Source organism: Hemitrygon akajei, chromosome 6 (genome assembly GCF_048418815.1).
Source record: "Hemitrygon akajei chromosome 6, sHemAka1.3, whole genome shotgun sequence".
Lineage (NCBI taxonomy): Eukaryota > Metazoa > Chordata > Chondrichthyes > Myliobatiformes > Dasyatidae > Hemitrygon > Hemitrygon akajei.
In genome coordinates, this window is record NC_133129.1 from 25,351,475 (window position 1) to 25,373,800 (window position 22,326).

Below are 22,326 nucleotides of genomic sequence, written 5' to 3' on the forward strand. Positions count from 1 at the left end.
CATGGACTACATGCTGTTTCTGTGCTGTACCTCTCTGTGACATACACTCACAAGATTACCTCTATTTGTCACATGTACATTGAAACATACAGTGAAACCCGGTCATTTTGCATCAACCTTCAACATGGTCCAAGGATTGTGCTGGGAGAAGCCTGCAAGTGTCATCACACTTCAATCGCCCACAACCCGTAACTTACTGAGCAATAGACACAAAGTTTCCAGCACCTGCAGATCTTCTCATGTTTGTGACTTGCTAACCCATATGACTTTGTTGGAACGTGGGAGGAAACTGGAGCACCGTAGGAAACCCACGAGCTCACGGGGAGACCATACAATCCTTTCACAGACAGCGGCAGGAATTAAACCCTGATCATTGGCTCTATATAGCGTTACATTAACTGCAACCCCACACACACACACACACACACACACACACACACACACACACACACATGCAAAGACATAAATTTTTGTTTTGGTGTACCTTGCCTGTAAAACCACTTAGCTATCTAGACTAGGGAAAGCCACTGTGATACAGATCATAACACACACAAAATGCTCGCCTTTTATTGCTCTGTGCTGCCACCTGCAGCGGTTCGACTGTACTACAACACATTTTTAGTTCATGGCAATGTGGCACCCTCTGCTGGCAGATTCCAGGAAGCAAATGTTCCAACTGACTGGAACTTCAGACAGATATTAATTACAGTATACAATTAAAAAATACTCAGATGCCTGAAGCGCCATCAACATTGAGTCACAGAGCATGTAAACTCACACTTTGACCCACTAAATCCAACCCAACCATCAGGTATCAATTTACACTAAACCCAGTTTATTCCCCCCAGAGCAATTTACAGTGACTAATTCCGATTCAGATCCATTTATTTATCACACGTACATTGAATTATACAGTGAAATTAACAACCAGCATAAACTAAGGATGTGCTGGGGGCAGCCTGCAAGTGTTAGCCCACATTTTTAGGCTCCATGGTGGTGTGGCATTTAGTGTGTCACTATTACAGCTCAGGGCATTCCAGAGATTGGAATTCAATCCCAGAGCTGTCTGTAAGGAGTCTCTGTACATCCTTCCCATGGGACGCATGGGATTTTTCTGAGTGTTCTCGATTCCTCCCACGGTACAAAGACAAACCAGGCAGGTTAATTGGTCCAAACATGAGGAAATCTGCAGATGCCGAAAATTCAAGCAACACACACAAAATGCTGGTGGAACACAGCAGGCCAGGCAGCATCTACAGGGAGAAGCACAGTCGACGTTTCGGGCCGAGCCCCTTCATCAGGACTGGTTAATTGGTCATTCTAAATTGCCCCTTCATTAAGTTAGGGTTAATTGGGTTTAGACCATGACCATGAGACCATAAAACCATAAGACATAGGAGCAGAATTAGGCCTTTCAGCCTTTTGAGTCTGCACTGCCATTCCATCATGGCTGATAACGGATCCCACTCTACCCCATGCACCTGCCTTCTCGCTATATCCTTCGATGCCCTGACCAATCAGGAAACGATCAACTTCCACTTTAAACATACCCATGGACTTTTCCTCCACCACAGTCTGTGGCAGAGCATTCCACAGATTCACCACTCTCTGCCTAAAAAAATCCCTCCTTACCTCTGTTCTAAAAGGTCGCCCCTCAATTTTAAGGGCGTGCCTTCTAGTTCTGGATACCCCACCACAGGGGTTGCTGAGACGGCGTGGCTCAAAGGGCGCGAAGGGCCTATTCCGTGCTGTGTCGCGAAACAAAATAATTAAATAAATAAATAGCACCGACAGAGCATGTCGACAATGCTCAGCAGAACCACACAAAACTCAACAAAACAACAACAGGAGAACAAGCCCCTTATCTCCTTACACACACACACACACACACACACACACACACACACACACACACACACACACACACACACACACACACACACACACACACACACACACACACACACACACACACACACACACACACACACACACACACACTCACTCCTCCAACCCCCAGGGCAATTATCTTACCACTTGGGGCAAACCCACGCCTTTAACTCCACCACCAGAATTCAGAACTCAACCCAGCTGGCTCGATCTGGTTCTCACCAGCTGAATGTGCACATGGTGTATGTTTTATTTCAGATCTGTGCTTTTTAAAAATTATTCTTGCAAAAGCTGGGGGGGGGGGCTTTCATTAAAATTAGTGACTGAGGGGCATCTCCCCGAGTGTCAGTGTGGAGTCTTGTCCAATTAAACCAGGGATCCCCAACCTTCTTTATACCATGGACCAATACCATTAAGCAAGGGGTCCATGGACCCCAGGTAGGCAGAAGGGATTACATCACATTTAATTATTAGTTTGTTAGTTCTTACAACATTGTGTACTGAAGGACCTGGCCAAGTTCTGTATAATTCTATTCTCTATGTTTCATACAGCACAAAACAGGCCCTACGGCCTACCAAGACCTTGTCAACAATGGAGTTTCCGTTAACGTAGGTTCGTTCATTATGTACCGTGTCATATGACATGAGAGATCACAGTCTTTCCGTGACCATGATTGTTCTTGGTAAATGTTTCTACAGGAGTGGTTTGCCTTTGCCCTCTTCTGGGCAGCGTCTTTACAAGACAGGTGGCCCCAGCCATTATCAATACTCTCCAGAGATTGTCTGCCGGGCGTCAGTGGTCACATACCCGGGACTTGTGATATGCACCAGATACTCATACGGCCTGTATGTGGTTTCACGTGACCCTGATCGGGGTCTAAGCAGGTGCTACACCTTGCCCAAGGGTGACCTGCAGGCTAGCGGAGGAATGGTGTGCCTTACACCTCCTTTGGTAGTGACGTAACTCCCCTCCACCACCCATATTTTCATGCAAAAATGATAAATAAATGAATCTTGATCTTGACAGCACCTTAGGTCAGAAGTGAATTTGTTTCACTGGAATTGTGACCCAGATATTATCAATGAGGACTTGCTGAACCTCTTTAGTGGAGGCACTGCTGTACTTTCTTGGTCGCAGCATCTATGTGGTTGGACTAGGAGGATCGTGATACTTACACTTTGGACCTAGAAGTCTCAGCGTCTTCCATCTCAGCAGCATTGGCAGATACAAAGGTATTGTTGAGCATTCAACGTCTTTGTATTGAAATGAGAATACAGAATTCTCCAGTGTTTACAGGGGAGCCCATTGCCAACTTGTGGCTGTAATCTCGTGCTTCAGATTGGATGGCAGCCAGCAGAAAGCAAAGAAAGACAGTATGGAAAGAGAGCAAGCGAAAGAATGAAAGAGAAAAGAAAATGAAAGAGGAGAAGGAGAAAGAGAGCGACAAAAAGGGAGAGAAGGGACAAAAGAGGAGAAAGGAAAGAGGGCAAGAAACCAACAAACCAACATTTGAATTTATATCATAGAATCACAGAAACATTACAGTCCATCATGAGGCCATTCTGCCCACTGCATTTGTACTAGCAGTGTAGCACTTCTTCAGTAATGAACCACAACAGTTCAGGCAGGGGAAGCTGATGAGAGGTGAATTTGTGGGAAATTCTTAGGTTTGAATGAACGCAGAGGCTCCTAGCGGAGATATTTAAACTGTCCTTCGCTATGGGTGAGATGCTGGAGGGCTGGAGGATAGCGAATGTCGTTCCATTGTTTAAGAAAGGCTCTAGGAATAAGTCAAGAAGTTAGGCCGGTGAGCCTGACTTCAGTAGTGGGTAAGGTACTGGCAGCTATTCTGAGGAACCGGGTATGTAGCATTTTTGAATAGACTGGGACTGTCAAGGGATAGTCAACCCAGCTTTGTGTATGGTAGATCACGTCTAACCAAGCTCATATCATTGTTATTCAATCATGCACATGAGTACAGCCAAACGATATGGAGTTCTTCTGGGGCCAAAGTGCAAAACTCGGTACCAACAGTCATGTACAGCACTCGGCACATATACGGCACATATAGCACATATAATTACAGTAGCAGAAAAACATACTGTTAAAAACAAAATATAGCCCAAGGCCTTGAGTGTCCTGGCCTGTAGACGGATGGTGCATAGATGTTGTTCTGGAGCCATGTTTCTGCAAGAACAAGCCCACAGCCATTCCTCATATCCTGCAAGTACAGTCGCAGATGAACGCAATCCAGCTTGTCTTCCACCCAGCAAACACTAGAAGGCAGCACTGATGGGAGTGGCCGGCCACCAGCCCAGCACGGAATCCAGTGGCACACACCCAGCTCTGGAGTCTCCATCCCTGGTGGCTGCAATAGGCAACCCTGAGGCGCGAGGGCCCGGTCTGCACAGTAGCTGAGGCCACACAGCTCCCTCGCCGTCGGTCTTCCCAAGGAACCAGAGAATTGGACTCACGGTACTCTACGTTACCAGCCTCCAACAGGGCCTTGCGATCTCAACAAAAAATGTCCAAGACTATCACCTGCACCATTCATTAGGCTGTGCGTCACCTGCATACAACACCTCTGATGCTTTCTCCCCAGGGGTCGAAACAGATTGCAACACGGTGCATAGCAAGCCCAGCTCCACTGATATTGAGCAACGCACCAGTGTGGTCAATCTGCGCTACTCGATGTTTTTAATATCCAGCAGCATCTTGTAATCATTTTAAAAAAACCTAAAGCATGATCAATTACACCTTTGTTTGGACCTAGAGTTGCTGCTGCATCTGAGCATGCTGTCATCTAACCAATCTTATAGGGCTTTTCAGGGAAGTTGATGAGGGCAAGGCAGTGGATGGACAAGGCCATGGATATTGTCTACATAAACATCAGCAAGGCCTTTAACAAGGTCCCACGTGAGAGGTTGATCAAGAAGGTTCAGTCACTTGGCTTTCAGAATGAGGCAGTAGATTGGATTAGACATTGGCCTTGCCTTGGGAGAAACCAGAGAGTGCTAGTGCCTCTCTGACTGGAAGCCTGTGACTAGTGGTGGGTCACAGGGATCAGAGCTGTGCCCGTTGTTGTTAAATAATCTATATCAGCGATCTGGACGATAATGTAATAAACTTGATTATAGCTTGATGACACCGAATTGGGGGCGAGGTGCACAGTGAAGAAGACCTTTAAAGCTTGCAGCAGGATCTGGACCAGCTGGAAAAATAGACTAGAAAATGGCAAAAGGACTTTAATGCAGACAAATGTGAGGCGCCAGGGTAGGACTTACACAGTGAACAGTAGGGCACTGAAGAGTGTGGTAGAACAGAGGAATCTGGGAATACAGATCCATAATTGCTTGGAAGAGGCATCACAGGTAGCTAGGGCTGTAAAGAAAGTGTTTGGCAATTGGCCTTCATATTTATAAGTGTCGAGTGCAGGAGATAGGATGTTATATTAAAGCTGTATAAGATGTTGGTGAGGCCTAATTTAGAGTATTGTGTGCAGTTATGTCACCCATCTACAGGAAAGATGTAAATAAGATTGACAGAGTTTAGAGACCATTTATAATGATGGTGCCGGGCTTGAGGACCTGAGTTATAGGGAAATTGTGAATAGGTTAGGACTTTAATTCCCTGGAGCGTAGGGGAATGAAGGTACACAACATTATGAGGGGTCAACGTAAGCAGGCTTTTTCCTCTGAGGATGGGTGAGACTAGAATGAGAGGTCATGGATTAAGGCTGAAAGGTGAAAGGTTTAAGTGGAACATGAGGGGAACTTCTTGACTCAGTGGGTGGTGAGAGTGTGGAATGAGCTGCCAGCAGAGGTGGTGATACAGCTTTGATTTCAACATTTAAGAGAAATTTGGTTAAGTACATGGATAGAAGGGATATGATCCAGGTGCAGGTTGATAGGACTAGGTAGATTAATAGTTTGGCACAGACCAGATGGGCTGAAGGGCCTGTTCCTATGTTGTAGTGTTCTATGACACTATGGAATTGTTTCCGGAAATGTTTCACGCAATTACACCAATTCCTTTTGTTCAAAACACAGCATAAAGCAACATCTGCTTCAATGTCCCAAGTCCATTTCTCTTTTCATTACTATTTTAAACTCACTTTGAGATTATCTGTTTTTGATTCTCAGAGGAAGAATTAACATTTTGTACGTTCAAGTATCTCTTATTAATCTGCTAGATTTTGCTCCTTCTGGAATACCTACAAACATTTAATTACATTTTATTCCCTTAGACCAGTGTTCAGATCTATTGTTTCATTCCAGATGTCTTGATACTATGCTCCCTTTGGAATTCCCTCGCTAGATTACAATTTCCATCTCTGCTAGATTAACTACTTCTCTATTGGCTAGGGAAGCCTTTGTGCTACTTTTATTCATGGAAAATGCTCAGGGGAGAAACACTGACCAGTGCACTTAATTAAAATTGCTCCAGCTACCCTTTGTGTCTCTGTCAAATGCATTAAAACAATGGTGGGTTTGTGCAGCCTCGAATGTTATTCAGAGACAAAGTGGTATGTCGGCCAAAAACTCCTACCGAAGATAAAGTGTGAAAAATGATGAGTAAAAGCTGCTGTCAAAAACGCTGCATCAGATGATGTATCATCTTCAAGGCTGGGCTTTCCATATCTGTTTTATTGCAAGAGTTACGATGCATAAATGTGAGCCATACTGGAGGACACAGCAGCTGTGGGACATAAGTGACCCCCTCTGTGCTGACATGGATAACTCAATCATCAAGAGTCAGGATTCAGATTTGTTTATCACATGCACATCGAAGCATACAATGAAATATGCTGTTCGTATGAACGATCGACTCAGTGCAGGGGGGTGCTGAGGGCAGCCCCTAAGTGTCCCCACACATCCCGATGCCAACAGAGCATGCCCACAATGTTCAGCAGAACAACACAGAACACAACAAAAGAAAATGCAAACAACAACAAAGCAAAACTAACCTCATTCCACACACACACACACACGGAGTCGCACTCGCAAATATTGGGCCTTCAACGTCAATAGGCAATAGGTGCGGAAGTAGACCATTCGGCCCTTCGAGCCTGCACCGCCATTTTGAGATCATGGCTGATCAACTACTATCAATACCCGGTTCCTGCCTTGTCCCCATATCCCTTGATTCCCCTATCCATAAGATACCTATCTAGCTGACTTGCAGACATTCACAGAATTGAGGCTCTGGCCAATCGACCCTTGAGACTCGAACTTCAGCATTGACCCCAGGACCCGACGATCACCAAGACTAGGCTTCGAACTGCAGGCTCGCTGATGAGGGACCCCCAAACACCAGGCATTCAACTCCATCCTCACTGATTCAGAGATAAAGATGAGCTTTATTTGTCACATGTACACTGAAACATACAGTGAAATGTATCTCCCTCCTGGCAATTATCCTTGCAAGCACCTGCCCCTACACCTCCTCCCTCACTACCATTCAGGGCCCTAAACAGTCCTTCCAGGTGAGGCAACACTTCACCTGTGAGTCTGTTGGGGTTATATACTGTGTTCGGTGCTCCCAGTGTGGGCTCCAGTGTATCAATGAGACCCGACGTAGATTGAGAGACTGCTTCAAGCTTGAACATGGTGGAGCGAAGGGCCTTTTTCTGCGCTGCATGTCTCTCTGCTAACAAATTTCCCAGTGAATTATCTTCCTTGCTGATTTGCAGTCTCTCTGACGACCTCCGGACACATCTGCTGGAGCATTGAGAATATTCCAAGTCGTTCAGGATACAGGCAGTAAATGCTACACTAACATACACATTAACAATGGTCGTGCCAAGTGCTTATTGTCTAATGCTGGCTCAGATGAAGAGAATGGTGCACCTGCTCTTTCAATTGACTTGGCTGCTTACAATACGCATTTAGCAAGGACGTGAGAACCTTTCAATGGTTTTATCCCGGGAGTTCACAGTACACTTAAAAGGGGCCCTTCATCCAGAAGCACATCTGTTAAAGGAAACGGGATAGGTTCACATATATGACTTCCAGATGAGGTGGTTGAGAGACTGTACAAGTGGAAGGAGTGGTCCATTATTCAGCACAATACTGTGGTGATGTCACGTGTCATGTGTAAGAACGTGATTGGACGGAATGACAGAATGATTGAGAAGCTTGTATGTTAAAACATGGTTGCTGTTTGTTGTTGTAAATAAAAGTTCTAGTTATGTTCTTCCAGAATATGTTTCTTTATGAGTAACCCACAGTACAAATAAAGACCACAATATGGTGTCAGAAGTTGGTCTGGAAAAATAATACGTTTGTTAAACACGGGAGAAGCGAAGATAATCAAAAGAAAGCACGAACTTTTTTAGTGTTTCCTAACAGCTTTACGAATGGAAGGATTGCAACCTCTGAAAACACTTCAGCTGACTGGGAATGTAGCTGACAACTGGAAAAAAATTGAACGGTGTTTTGAAATATATTTATCGGTGATCGGGGCAGAAAATAAATTGGAAAAAACGAGAGCTGCGACTCTACTCCACGTAATAGGGGATGACGCAATTGAGGTATATAACCATCTTACTGTCGAAAATGGAGATAATTTGAATCTAAAAGCGATAATCGACAAGTTTGAAGCATTTTTATACCGAAGTGCAATGTGACGTATGAACGGTACAAATTCTTTACATGCAAACAGAAAGCTGGTCAAACAATTGATCAATTTGTTACAGAATTGAGAAACCACAGTAAAACATGTGAGTTTGCAGGACTGACGGACTCTCTCGTTAAAGACAGAATTGTTTGCGGCATTCTGGATAATGGGCTGAGAGAAAGACTCTTAAGAGAATCAGATGTAAATTTGGAAAAAGCTTTGATTCTCTGCAAAGCTTCGGAAACTGTGACGTCACAGGCTAAAGAGCTTTTTCAGATTCAGATTCAGATTCAGTTTATTGGCATTTAGAAACCACAAATGCAATGGAGTTAAAATATGAGGCAATGTTCCTCCAGAATGATATCACAAAAGCATATGACAAAACAGACTACACCAGAAAATCCACATAACGTTTGGCAATCCCCAATCCAGAGTCCAGAGAGGCTGCTGCGTATTAATATCACGCTACCGTCTTAGCCCGTTCCCCGGAAAGGAGCTCCAAATCCACCAGACAAAACAGGACCAAAAACTAAAGCTACAAGGCCTGCACAAAACCACATAGTTACAACAGTGCAAACAATACCATAATTGATTTTTAAAAAACAGACTATGGGCACAGTAAAAATAGTCAAAAGATGCTAAAGGACTGTAAGTTCAAAAGAAATCACCACACAGTTCCACAAGTCCCCAGGGTCCCGACAGACTCGCCATCCCACACCAGCGACAGAAGGGAATACCCCCGCTATGGACTGCCATGGCGCTGCCCGACTCAGCCTTGCAGACGCAGCACACACCAAAAGCGACCTGACCGCAGCGGACTCCGAGTCCATTGAACCTCCGAGCCGACAACCATCCCCTCCGGAACAGCTTCTCCGAGCACCATCCTCTGCTGAGCGTATTAAGACGGCCCCACCAACGGCCATCGGCAACACGACCCCAAGGACTGGGGTCCTGTTCTTCCCAGCAGAGTCCCGGACCTCACAGCAGCAGCAGCAACGAAGAAGGTCTTCCTGGAGATTTCCCGATGTTCCTCCATGCTCCCACGTCCGTTTTCAATCGATTATGATTGTGCACGGCACCCCACTTCACAAATAACAGATAATCAGCTCTGGAGTGGCCACTGCAAGCTGCGTCGCACCGCCATCTTGGAATTTTTATTGAGAACTTCAGTGTACACACTGTGAATAATCGCGAATATGTTAGAAAAAGTAATAAAATGGCAGCAAAACCGACAGAGAGCAAGACGTCAACTGAAAGAAAAAAACTTTGTGATCACTGTGGGCGGGAGCACCGACCTAAGACGTGTCCAGCGTATGGAAAAATGTGGAACGACTGCGATAAGAGTAATCATTTTTCATGCTGTTGCAGAAGTAGGAAAGAAATAAAACACGTAAATGCAGTGCTTGAAAATGAACATGAGGAGTTTTATATACATGTGCTTTGTGAAAACAATCAAAGTAAGAATAACTGGACTATTCCATTATAAGTGAACCAAAACAATATTCTGTTTGAACTGGATACTGGAGCACAAGTAAGTGTTCTTGCAGAATCTGAGTTTAATGCATTAAAGCCAAGAACAAAGTTACATCAGACAAATATAAAAGTGACTGGGTATTCAGGTGCAGACATTCCAGTTAAAGGAACATGTGTGGCAAAAGTATCGCACAAAAATATTGTGCACTCGCTTTCATTTGTGGTTGTGCCAAAGAATGTACAGTCAATACTGGGTTTATCTGCCTGTGAGAGACTGAATCTGGTGGAAAGAGTCTTAGTCCTGGACAGTGACACAGAGTCAGAATACAGTGATGTGATGAAAGAGCGAGAGAGAACAGAATTTGATTCTATTGCGGCAAAAGTAAAAGAAGTCGTAAAGAAAGACCCCAGACCCATCCTTTGTTACCAAACTTGCCGGTACAGTACAATACTGATCTGAAGCCAAAGAGTGACAAGAATCAGGGTCCAATCGAAGAAGTGAAAGCACAAGTGAAGGAATTGAGAAGTTTTATTGAAATGATGAAGTATCAGTATGAAAAAAGAGATTACGCAGTTAATGAATGAATTGCGATTCCTTCTCAAAGACCTCAAGAAAGAGCCAACTTCAGGGTTAACTGATGCAGACCAGACGAGGCATGAAAGTAATAACAAAACACAAGAGCCGTCTGAACCACTTAGAAGGTTTACTCGTGTTTGTAAACCCCCAGAGAGTCTGATAGAGACATGTTAAATTATGTTGTTATTTTGTTTTGATTAATGTTGTTAATTGTTTTTCTTTTTAGGGAAAAGAAGATGTGGTGATATCATGTGTCACGTGTAAGAACGTGATTGGACAGAGTTTGGAGAATGCGCAGAAATGACAGAATAATCAAGAAGCTTGTATGTTAAAACGTGGTTGTTGTTTGCTGTTGTAAATAAAAGTTCTAGTTATGTTCTTCAAGAATCTGTTTCCTTATGAGTAACCCACGGTACATATAAAGAACACAACATGTGGGACTGCTGAATCCTACAAAATACTCTCTTTGGTTCTATATAAAATATAATATCTTCCCTTAAACAATGATAAAACACTGCAGATGCTGAAAATATGATACGAAAACAGAAAATTGCAGGGAAAAACAGAAAATGAAGAGGGAAGCAATTAATATTTCAGGTCATTGACATCAGACCTGGAGAGTTCATTCCTCTACGGGCGCTGACATCATGCTGAATAATTTCACCATTTTTATGACAGAATACGGGAGCAGAGGGATTTGTACGGTCTGTAGGATTGATCAATAAATCCCAATTTATCTGTCGATCAATCTATATTTTCCCATTTCATTTGAAACCCCAATCTGTCAAAATCCATCTCTGAATGGAACTCTCCCAAAGACCTGACATTACGAACTTTTCAGAGGACAGTTTGCAATTTCCTTCCTCATTGCTCCAAAGTTAAGACGATTGGCCAATTAACAAATCAAGCTGCAAGTCTTTGGGATGTGGGAGAAAACCAAAGTACCCGCGGTCACAGGAAGAACATGCAAACTGCACACAGATAGCGCTGGGGTCAATATAGAATATAAGACTCCAGCACAGAGAGACGGCAGTTCTGCTAGCTGCACCATTGTGGACTGCTTGAATGGGAATTGTTATATAGTTACAGCGAAAGGGCAAAGGGCTGGAACATTGGCTGTGTGTTGCTCTGTTGAGCATTATGGAGATGCTGTGTTAGCACCCGAATGTATGGCCGCACTTGCAGGCTGCCCCCAGAACATCCTCAACTCGTGTTGGTTGTTAATGCAAACGGCACATTTCACTCCATGTTTCAATGCACATGTGATTCATAAATAAATCTAACCTAATCTAATTTTGGTATTAGTATTGCTTTATTATTGTCACATGTACCACGTACCGAGCGAAAAACTTGTATGGCGTTTATTCAGATCAAATCATTACACTGTGCATTGGGCTAGAATAAGGTAAAAGAACAGCAATGCAGAATAAAGTGTAAACGCTACTGAAAAAATGCTGTGCAGGTAAGTGGTAAAGTGCCAGATCATAACAAGGTTGATCGTAAGGCCAACAGGCCATCTGTATAAGAGGACCATTCAAGTATCTGTTAACAGTGGGATAGAAGCTCTCCTTGTGCATGGTGGTATGTGCTTTTAGGCTTTTGTATCTTCTGCCCGCTGGGAGAGGGGAGAAGAGAGAATGTCCAGGGGTGCGATTTGCAAAGAGTTGCAGGGTCACAGAGGTATGAATGGCATTCTCCTCTGCTGTAAGATCCAATCGTGTCAAAGTGAGCTCCAGCTGTTGGGTCACCTCAGTTGCTTCTACAACCCTCCTCTGCTCCCCCAAGTATTTTCCATCAGTGTTGTGGAGTTCTTGAATCCAAGTTCCACAGTCGTTTGAAACATGCCAAAGATGCTTTAAAGTTCAAGGCTCAAAGTAAAATATATTTTCAAAGTAGATATATGTCATCGTATGCTACTTTGAGTTTCATTTTCATGCAGGCATCCACAGTAGAACAAAGAAAAACAATATAGTCAATGAAAATCTACACACAAACCCAGGCAAGCAGCCAATGTGTAAAAGAAGATAAGCCATGCAAATAAAAAATATAATAAATACTGAGAATATGACTCATAGAGTCCTTGAAAGTTAGTCCATGGGTTGTGGAATTAGTTCCGATTTGAAATAGAAGTTATTCATACTGGTTCAGAAGCCTGATGGTTGAAGGGTAATAACTGTTCCTGAACCTGGTGGTGTGGGACCTGAGGTTCCTGTACTTCTCCTTCAATGGCAGCAGCAAGAAGAGAGCATGGCCTGGATGGTGGGGATCCTTGATGAAGGATGTTGCTTTTTTATAACCATATAACAATTACAGCACGAAAACAGGCCATCTCGGCCCTTCTAGTCCGTGCCGAACGCTTACTCTCACCTAGTCCCACTGGCCTGCACTCAGCCCATAACCCTCCATTCCTTTCCTGTCCATATACCTATCCAATTTTTTTTAATGACAAAATCGAACTTAATCGAACTATGGCAAGCTCTCTGGATGGTGGGGGTCCTTGAGGCTTTTTTTTATGCCAGCACTCCTTGTAGGTGTGCTCAATGCTGGAGAGGATTTTGCCTGTGATGGACTGGGCTGTACCATCACTTTGTGTAGGCACTTTAACTTGCTGTGCTTATGATGTAGGCACCATTTAAGCTGGAATAAGGAAAGCCTTGCCACTGTGTGTTTCAGATCCGTAATGCGGCCACGAACCGATGTGTCGACAGCAAGCACGGAGCGACAGGAGCGGAGCTAAGGCTGGACATCTGCATCAAGGATGGCTCCGAGCGCACGTGGTCACATGAGCAGGTACCACTGAGCTGGAAGCTTTACCAACCATAACAACAGCAATCTAATTTGTACATGACACCTTTAACAAGACCCTAAGCAAGATGTTCCAAAAGTTTTGTTAGATGAAATTTGAGACTGATATGATCAGAATCAGGTTTAGTATCACTAGCATAGAGCATGTCATTACATTTGTTGCTTTGCGACACCTAATTACTAGTACCTCCACTCTTTTTGAGATGTCTGTTTCCACTGGCAGCCAAAGGCATGGGTAGCAACGATGGTCGAACTACATTCTGATTCCGATTCTGAACATAGCAGTCTCACATTTCATTTAACAAAAATGTGGACCTCTATTTCTCTATGTCTCTATCCCCTCCCCCACCCTCTCCATCTGCCCATCACCCACACACTCCTCCTACTGGGGCCCCTCTCCGTCGTTTCCACCTGCCCTCCCACCATATTTGGTTGCATACTTCACATACATCTCCTATCAGGTTGAATCATCTTCAGTCCTTTGTTATTTCCACCTATCACCTCTCAGCTTTTTTTTGCCAGTCCCAATCTCTCCTATCTGCCTATCCCTCCTCCTCACCTGGATCCACGTATCACTGCCAGATTTTGCTCCATTCCTCTCCCCTCCCCCTTTTAATACTGGCTGTCTCCCCTCTAATCTTCAATCCAGATGAAGGGCCTCAACCTGAAATGCCAACTCATAATCTCCCTCCATAAATCCTGCCTGACCTGCTGAGTCCCTAATATTCTGAGTGTGTTAAACCAGATTTCTAGCATCTACTGTGTTTCCTGTGTCTCCAAAGTGCCGACTGTCCATATCCCTCCATAGATGCTGCCTGAAGTTCTGAATTCCTCCAGATTCCAGCACCTGTACTCTTTTGTTTCCCCGCTTCTCCAACTCTGCCCTGTTACAACCCCGTGGGATCTTATGTGCTTGTCAAGTTCCCTCTCCCCTTTCTTGTGAATGATAAACTAATCCATTTCGAGAGGACTAGAACATAAAAGCAAGGATGGAGCTTTAGAAGGCATTGGTAAGACTACATTTGGAGTATTGCGAGCAGGATGGGACCCCATAAAAGATTGGAGAGGAACTAGAGGACGTTTATAAGAAGTATCCTGGGAATGAAAGGGTTAATGTATGAGGACTATTTGTTGGATCTGGGCCTGTAATCACTGGAGTTTAGAAAAATGACGGGGTTTTCATTTAAACCTACTGAATATTGAAAATAGAGTGCATGTGGAGAGGATGTTTCCATTAGTAGGAGAGTCCAGGATCAGAGGGAACAACATCAGAATAAAGGGATGACTTTTAGAACAGAGATGAGGAGGAATTTCTTTAGCCAGTGGGTGGTGTATCTGTGGAACTCATTGTCACAGATGGCTGTGGAGGCCAAATCATTGGGTTTATTTGAAGTGGAGCTTGATAGGCTCTTAATTAATAAGGATGTCATAGGTTACAGGGAAAAGGGAGGAGAATGCGATTGTGAGGAAATATCAGCCATGATGGAATGGTGAGCAGACTCAATAGGCCAAATGGCCTGACTTTCCATGACATATGGTTTTATGACCTTATGGTTTACCTTCCAGCAGATACAAGTGCCGTCTGTCCAACATTTCCTCATAAAAGCTCAGGTGTTACTCCCGTAAACCTTTTCTGAGTGTCTCCCTCACACTTATATCCAATAAAGAGATCAGTATTGCAAAGAATACTCCAAATGTGGCTTCACCTATACCCTACGTAAATCAAGAATAACCACCCCATGACTGGATACAATTCCCCTAGCTATAAAAGGTAACATTCCTGATTACTTGCAGTGTCTGAACACTAGTCCTCTGTGAATAATGCACGGATAACCAGATCTCTCTGCATCTTCCAGCTCATTGTTGAAAGATTATTCACATTGTCCCACATTTTGCCATGTCTTTGCCCACTCACGTAACCAGTCCGTTAGCTTTATGTACCTTTATAATAGGAAGGGTGTGGAAGCCTTGGAGGGGCTGCAGAGGAGATTTACCTGAGTGCTGCCTGGACTAGAGAGCATGTTTTATGTAGATGGGTTGAGTGAACTAGGGCTTTTGCTTTGGAGTGAAGGAAGATGAGAGGTGACATGGTAGAGGTGTACAAGATGATAGGAGATGTAGATCGAGTGGACAACCGATGCCTGTTTCCAGGGCAGAAATGTCTAATAAAAGGGGGCATAATTTTAAGGTGATTGGAGGAAAGTGTACGGGGAATGTCAGATATAATTTTTTTTCACACAGCGAGTGGTGAGTACATGGAATGCCCAGACAGGAGTGGTACTAGAGGCAGGTGCATTACGGATATTTAAGAAATTCTTAGATAGGCACGTAGATGATAGAAAAATGCAGGGCAAATTAGGTGGAGAAGATTAGATTGATATTGGAGTAGGTGTGCTGAAGAGCTGGTACTGTGCTGTAACGTCCTGTGTTCCATGTTCCTAAGTCTTGGTCACAGCTTGCTTTTTGAAACCACTGCCAGCAAATTTCACCATCATGCTACATCCAAGCCATTTAAATAAACTGTGAAAGGACAATAAGGCCCCAGTGTCCATCGCAGTGGCAGGCAGCTCATTGCACCTTGCCGACCAGCAAAAGACCCAGGCCTGATCAATGCAGACATCCAGCTGAACCGGATAAATGCCAGTCGCCACAAAATGAGAAGGCAGCTGGCCGGCAAGTCTGCCAATATTATAGCAGGTTAATTTAAAACCTGGCTTCCGTTTAACCACCTTAGCCCCTGTTGAAACTGCTTTCCAGATCTTTAATTGTAATTCTTTAGCTTATACAGCACTTCCATTATCTGAGTTGATGGAGTTCCAGATAGCCTGGAGAAAGAACATATCCCCTACCAAATAGACTTCCAGAATCATTGGACAGATTCATTGTTGAATTATGTTCACAGCCGCTAATAAATACCGAGATATGCCCAGCTCGGCTACAAGTCGTAAGTAAAATGAATGTAAGACACTGCTGCATAATGATTAGAGTCTGGCAGGCTGCCAGACTGCTAGGTTTTGAGTTGCAGAACAAGTGGAGGGGAGAGGACAGAACAAAAGGCAGGACCGGTGACAGGTTGGAGGGCAAGAGAGATCAAATAACAGAAGAGGATAAAGTTCAGAGCAAAAGAAAGTATCAAAAGAAAGTGAAAATCTGGAGGAGGTGTAGGCACAGAATATAGCGATACCTTGCTTTTTGATTAGACTGTATTCCTGGGAACAAGAGCTACAGGAGTCAGCACCTTAAGAGTTATTATGGTAGGGAGTAATAAACACAAGTGATTCTGCAGATGCTGGAAATGCAGATCAATGCACATGATATACTGACGGAACACGAGAGATGAGCTTCACTTGTCACATGTACAGTTTATAGGCATCCGTTAGTCTCGTGAGACCATGGATTTGCGCCTTGCGCAGGCCTGGGCAGGGTTGTATGGGAGACCGGCAGTTGCCCAAGCTGGGGGCCTTCCCCTCTCCACGCCACCGATGTTGTCCAAGGGAAGGGCACTAGGACCCGTCGCAGAGCAATGTGTTACTCTGTGTTATTTAAGTGCCTTACTCAAGGACACAACACGCTGCCTCAGCTGAGGCTCAAACCAGTGACCTTCAGATCACTAGACCTTATCCACTAGGCCACGCACCAACACATGTACAGTACTGTACCTATAAAATGTATTCAACCCCCTTGGAAGTTTTCATGTTTTACAACATAGTATCACAGTGAATTTAATTTGGCTTTTTTTGACTCTGAGGAACAGAGAAAGACTCTATCGTGTCAAAGTGTAAACAGAACTCTACAAAGTGATCTAAATGAATTACAAATATAAAACACAAAATAATTGATTGCATAAATATCCCACCCCCCCCCCCTTTAATATGACACACCAAATCATCACTGGTGCAGCCAATTGGCTTTAGAAGTCACATAATTAGTTCAATGGAGTTCTGGTTAAGGTGTTTCAATTGATTGTGGTAAAAATACACCTGTATCTGGAAGGTCCAACTGCTGGTGCGTCAGTATCCTGGCAAAAACTACACCATGAAGACAAAAGAACACTCAAAGCAGCTCTGAGAAAATGTTATTGAAAAACACAAGTCAGGAGATGGATACAAGGAAATTTCCAAGTCACTGCATATTCCTTGGAGTACAGTTAAGACAGTCATCAAGAAATGGAAAGAATATGGCACAGTTGTAAATCTGCCTAGAGCAGGCTGTCCTCAAAAACAGGATGACTGTGCAAGAATAGAACTAGTGAAGGAGGCCACAAAGAGACCTATGACAACTCTGGAGGAGTTACATGCTTCAGTGGATGAGATGGGGGAGACTGCGCATACAACAACTGTTGTCTGGGTGCTTCACCTGTCGCAGCTTTATGGGGGAGTGGCAAAGAAAAACTCACATGAAATCTCCACTAAAGTTTACCAGAAGGCACGTGGGGGGCCTCTGGATTCAGCTGGAAGAAGGTTCTATTGTCTAATGAAATCAAAATTGGCTTTTTGGCCATCAAATTAAACGCTATGTTTGGCATAAAAACATCATCAGAAACAGACCATCCCTTTTGTCAAGCATAGTGGTGGGGGCATCTTCACTGCAGCAGGCCCTGGAAGGCTTGTGAAGGTAGAGGGTAAAATGAATGCAGCAAAATACAGGGAAAACCTAGAGGGAAACCTGATGAAGTCTGCAAGAGAACTGCAACTTGGGAAAATATTTGTTTGCAAAAAAGACAATGATCCCAAGCATAAAGACAAAGCTACACAAGAATAGCTTAAAAACAACAAAGTTAATGTCCTAGAGTAACCAAATCAGAATCCAGACCACAATCCAACTGAGAATTTGTAGCTGGACTTGAAAATAGCTGTTCACTCACAATCCCCATGCAATCTGACAGAGCCTGAGCAGTTCTGTAATGAAGAATGGAGAAAAATTACAGTGTCCAGATGTGCAAAGCTGATAGAGACCTAGCCACACAGACTCAAGGCTGCAATTGCTGCCAACGGTGCATCTATTAAATACTGATTTGAAGGGGTGAGTAATTATGCAATCCATCATTTTGTGTTTTATATTTGTGATTAATTTAGATCACATTGTAGAGATCAGCTTTCACTTTGGCACAAAATATTCTTTTTCTGTTATCAGTGTCAAAAAAAACAAATTAAGACCACTGTGATTCAATGTTGTAAGACAATAAAACACGAAAACTTCTGGGGGGTAATACTTTTTATAGGTATCATATATTGAAGAGGTATATATTTTATAGGTATCATATATTGTCTCTTATCCTTACCTAATATAGTAAATGGTGGTTGTGTGTTCTTGAGTCTCCCAGGGAACTACATCTGCATGAAGTGCATCTGGCTGCAGCTCCTTGACGACCGTGTTAGAGATCTGGAGCAGCAGCTGAATGGCCTTCAGCCTGTACAAGAGAACGAGGATATGATCGATCAAAATTACAGGGAAGCAATCGCCCCAAAATTGCAGGAGGCGAGTACTGGGTGACTGTCAGGAGGACTAGAAGCATAAATAGGCAGTTAGAGCAGTGCACCCCTGTGGCCACTCCCCTCAAAAATAAGCATACCACTTTGGATACTTCTGTGCGGGATGACCTCCCCGGGGGAATGCTATGGCGACTGGGTTACAGGCACTGAGCTTGGGTCTGTGGTGCAGAAGGGGTAGAGAGAGAAGAAGGGATCAGTAGTCACAAACACAGAGCACACTGCAGAGGCTGGGGTCAAAACAACATGCACAACACGCTGGAGGAACTCAGCAGGTTGGGCAGCATCCGTGGAAACGAACAGTTAATGTTTTCGGGCCAAGACCCTTCGTCAGGACTGAAGAGGGAGGGGGCAAGGGCCCTATGAAGAAGGTGGGGGGAGGGTGGGAGGGAGAAGTCTGGTAGAAAACCAGTAAGGGGAAAGATCAAGGGGTGGGGGAGGGGAAGCAGGGAGGGGATAGGCAGGAAAAGTTGAAGAAGGAATGTAAGGGGAAAGCATTATGGGTAGTAGAAGGAGGCGGAACCATGAGGGAGGTGATAGGCAGCTGGAGGAGGAGGCAGAGTGAAAGTGGGATGGGGGAAGGGAGGGGGAGGGAATTACCAGAAGTTGGAGAATTCAATGTTCATGCCAAGGGGCTGGAGACTACCCAGATGGTATATGAGGTGTTGCTGCTCTAACCTGAGTTTGGCCTCATCATGGCAGTAGAGGAGGCCATGTATGGACATATCCGAATGGGAATGTGAAGCAGAGTTGAAGTGGGTGGCAACCGGGACATTGGTGCTGCTTCCTGCACCCATGCTGAGCTCATCAATTTCATCGACTTTGCCTCTAACTTCCACCAAGCCCTCAAATTCACTTGGTCCATCTCGGACACTTCTCACCCCTTCCTCAATCTCCATCTCTGGAGATAGACTGTCCACTGACATCTTCTATAAACCCACTGACTCTCATAACTACTTTGACTTTACCTCTTCCCACCCTGCCACTTGCAAAAATGCTATTCCCTATTCCCAGTTCCTCCATCTCCACCACACCTGCTCCCAGGACGAGGCTTTCTGTTCCAGGACATCTCATCATGGTTTCCTTTCTGCCATCATCAATGATGCCCTCACCCGCATCTCCTCCATTTCCCGCACTTCGGCCCTCACCCCATCCTCCCGTCACCACAACAGGGACAGAGTTCCCCTTGTCCTCACCTACCACCCCACCAGCCTCCAGATCCAGTACATTATCCTTCACAACTTCCACCACCTTCAACAGGACCCCACCACTAAGCACATCTTTCCCTCTCTACCCCTCTCCGCTTTCCGCAGGGATTGTTCCCTCCACAACTCCCTGGTCCACACGTCCTTCCCCACAGATCTCCCACCTGGCACTTATCCCTGCAAGCATAAGTGCTACACCTATCCCTACACCTCCTCTCTTACCACCATTCAGGGCCCCAAACAGTCCTTCCAGGTGAGGCAGCACTTCACTTGTGAGTCTGTTGGAGTCATCTATTGCATTCAGTGCTCCCAATGCAGCTTCCTCTACATCGGTGAGACCCAACACAGATTGGAGGACCACTTCATCGAGCACCTCCGCTCTGTCCGCCACAACAGACAGGATCTCCTGGTTGCCACCCACTTCAACTCTGCTTCACATTCCCATTCGGATATGTCCATGCATGGCCTCCTCTACTGCCATGATGAGGCCAAACTCAGGTTGGAGGAGCAACACCTCATAGACCGTCTGGGTAGTCTCCAGCCCCTTGGCATGAACATTGAATTCTCCAACTTCCGGTAATTCCCTCCCCTCCCTTCCACCATCCCAGTTTCACTCTGCCTCCTCCTCCAGGTGCCTATCACCTCTCTCATGACTCTCCTTGTACTACCCATAGTGCTTTCCCCTTACATTCCTTCTTCACCTTTCCTGCCTATCCCTCCCTGTTCCCCCCCACCCACCCCTTGATCTTTCCTCTTACTGGTTTTTCACCTGGCACCTACCAGCCTTCTCCTTCCTACCCTCCCCCCACCTTCTTTATAGGGCACCTGCCCCCTCCCTCTTCAGTCCTGGCGAATGGTCTCGGCCTGAAACGTTGACTGCTCATTTCTACCGATGCTGCCCAACCTGCTGAGTTCCTCCAGCATGTTGTGCATGAAGGGATCAGTAGTGATAGGGAATCAATAGTGAATGGAACAGATAGGAGATTATGTGGATGTGAACGGGACACCTGGATGGTACGTTGCCTCCCAGGTGCCAGGGTCAGGGATGTCTCAGATCATATCCAGAACATTTTGGAGAGGGAGGGAGAGCAGCCAGATGTCTTGGTACATATTGGTAAGGAAAGGCAAAGAGGTCCTGAAAAGCGATTTTAGAGAGCTAGGTAGAAAGCTGAGAAGAAGGACCTCCAAGGTAGAAATTTCTGGATTGCTGCCTGTGCCACGCACCAGTGAGGGTAGAAGCAGGATGATTTGCAGATAATTGTGTGTCTGAGAATATATGCATATAAATTATTTAGATGTTGAAACTGATGGCTTTGTTGCCAAATTTGCAGATGATACAAAGATTGGTGGAGGGGCAGGTAGTTTTGAGGAAACAGGTAGGATGCAAAAGGACTTAGATTAGGACAATGGGCAAGAAAGTGGCAAATGAAATATAATGTTGGAAAATGTATGGTCAAGTACTTTGATAGTAGAAATAAATGTGCAGAATATTTTCTAAACGGGGAGAAAATCCAAAAATCTGAGATGCAAAGGGACTTGGGAGTCCTTGTGCAGAACACCCTAAAAGTTGATTTGCAGGTTGAGTTGGTGGTGAGGAAGGTAAATGCAATGCTAGCATTAATTCCAAGAGGTCTAGAATACAAGAGCAGGGTTGTGATGCTGAGGCTTTATAAGGCACTGGTGAGGCCTCACCTTGAGTATTGTGAACAGTTTTGGGCCCCTCATCTTAGAAGAGATGTGCTGGCATGGGAGAGGGTCCAGAGGAGATTCACAAGGATGATTCCAGGAAGGAAAGGGTTATCATATGAGGAACGTTTGATGGCTCTGGGTCTGTACTCACTGGAATTTAGAAGGATGAGGGGGGGGGGATCTCATTGAAACCTTTCAAATGTTGAAAGGCCTAGACAGAGTAGATGTGGAAAGGATGTTTCCCAAGGTGGGAGAGTCTAGGACCAGAGAGCACAGGATAGAGGGACACCCTTTCAAAACAGAGATGCAGAGAAATTTCTTTAGCCAGAGGGTGGTGAATTTGTTGCCACGTACAGCTGTGGAGGCCAGTTCGATGGGTATATTTAAGGCAGAGATTGATAGGTTACTGAGAGTTACCCTGGCACAGTGGGGACAGTCATTGCTGGCAGATGGCAGCAACTGTTCGAGAATAGATACACTGATTAATCACATGTACATCGAAACATACAGCATACAGTTTTCATTAAAAACAACACAACTTCTGTGTTTTTTATAAATGACCTGGATGAGGAAGTGGAA

At 44.7% G+C, this 22,326-nt stretch overlaps 1 protein-coding gene across 5 annotated transcripts in view; it reads left to right on the top strand.

The window, feature by feature from the left end:
- Positions 1-22,326, top strand: part of galntl6 (polypeptide N-acetylgalactosaminyltransferase like 6) — a 1,226,984-nt gene that overhangs the window by 1,127,890 nt on the left and 76,768 nt on the right. For 4 of the 5 annotated variants that reach the window (XM_073047999.1, XM_073047997.1, XM_073047996.1 and 1 more), the window contains exon 11: positions 13,233-13,349. In XM_073047999.1, coding sequence (XP_072904100.1) covers positions 13,233-13,349 — 117 coding nt within the window. Of the gene's footprint in view, positions 1-10,785; positions 10,874-13,232; positions 13,350-22,326 lie in introns of those variants that run through there. The other variant, XM_073048000.1, reaches the window with a different exon arrangement.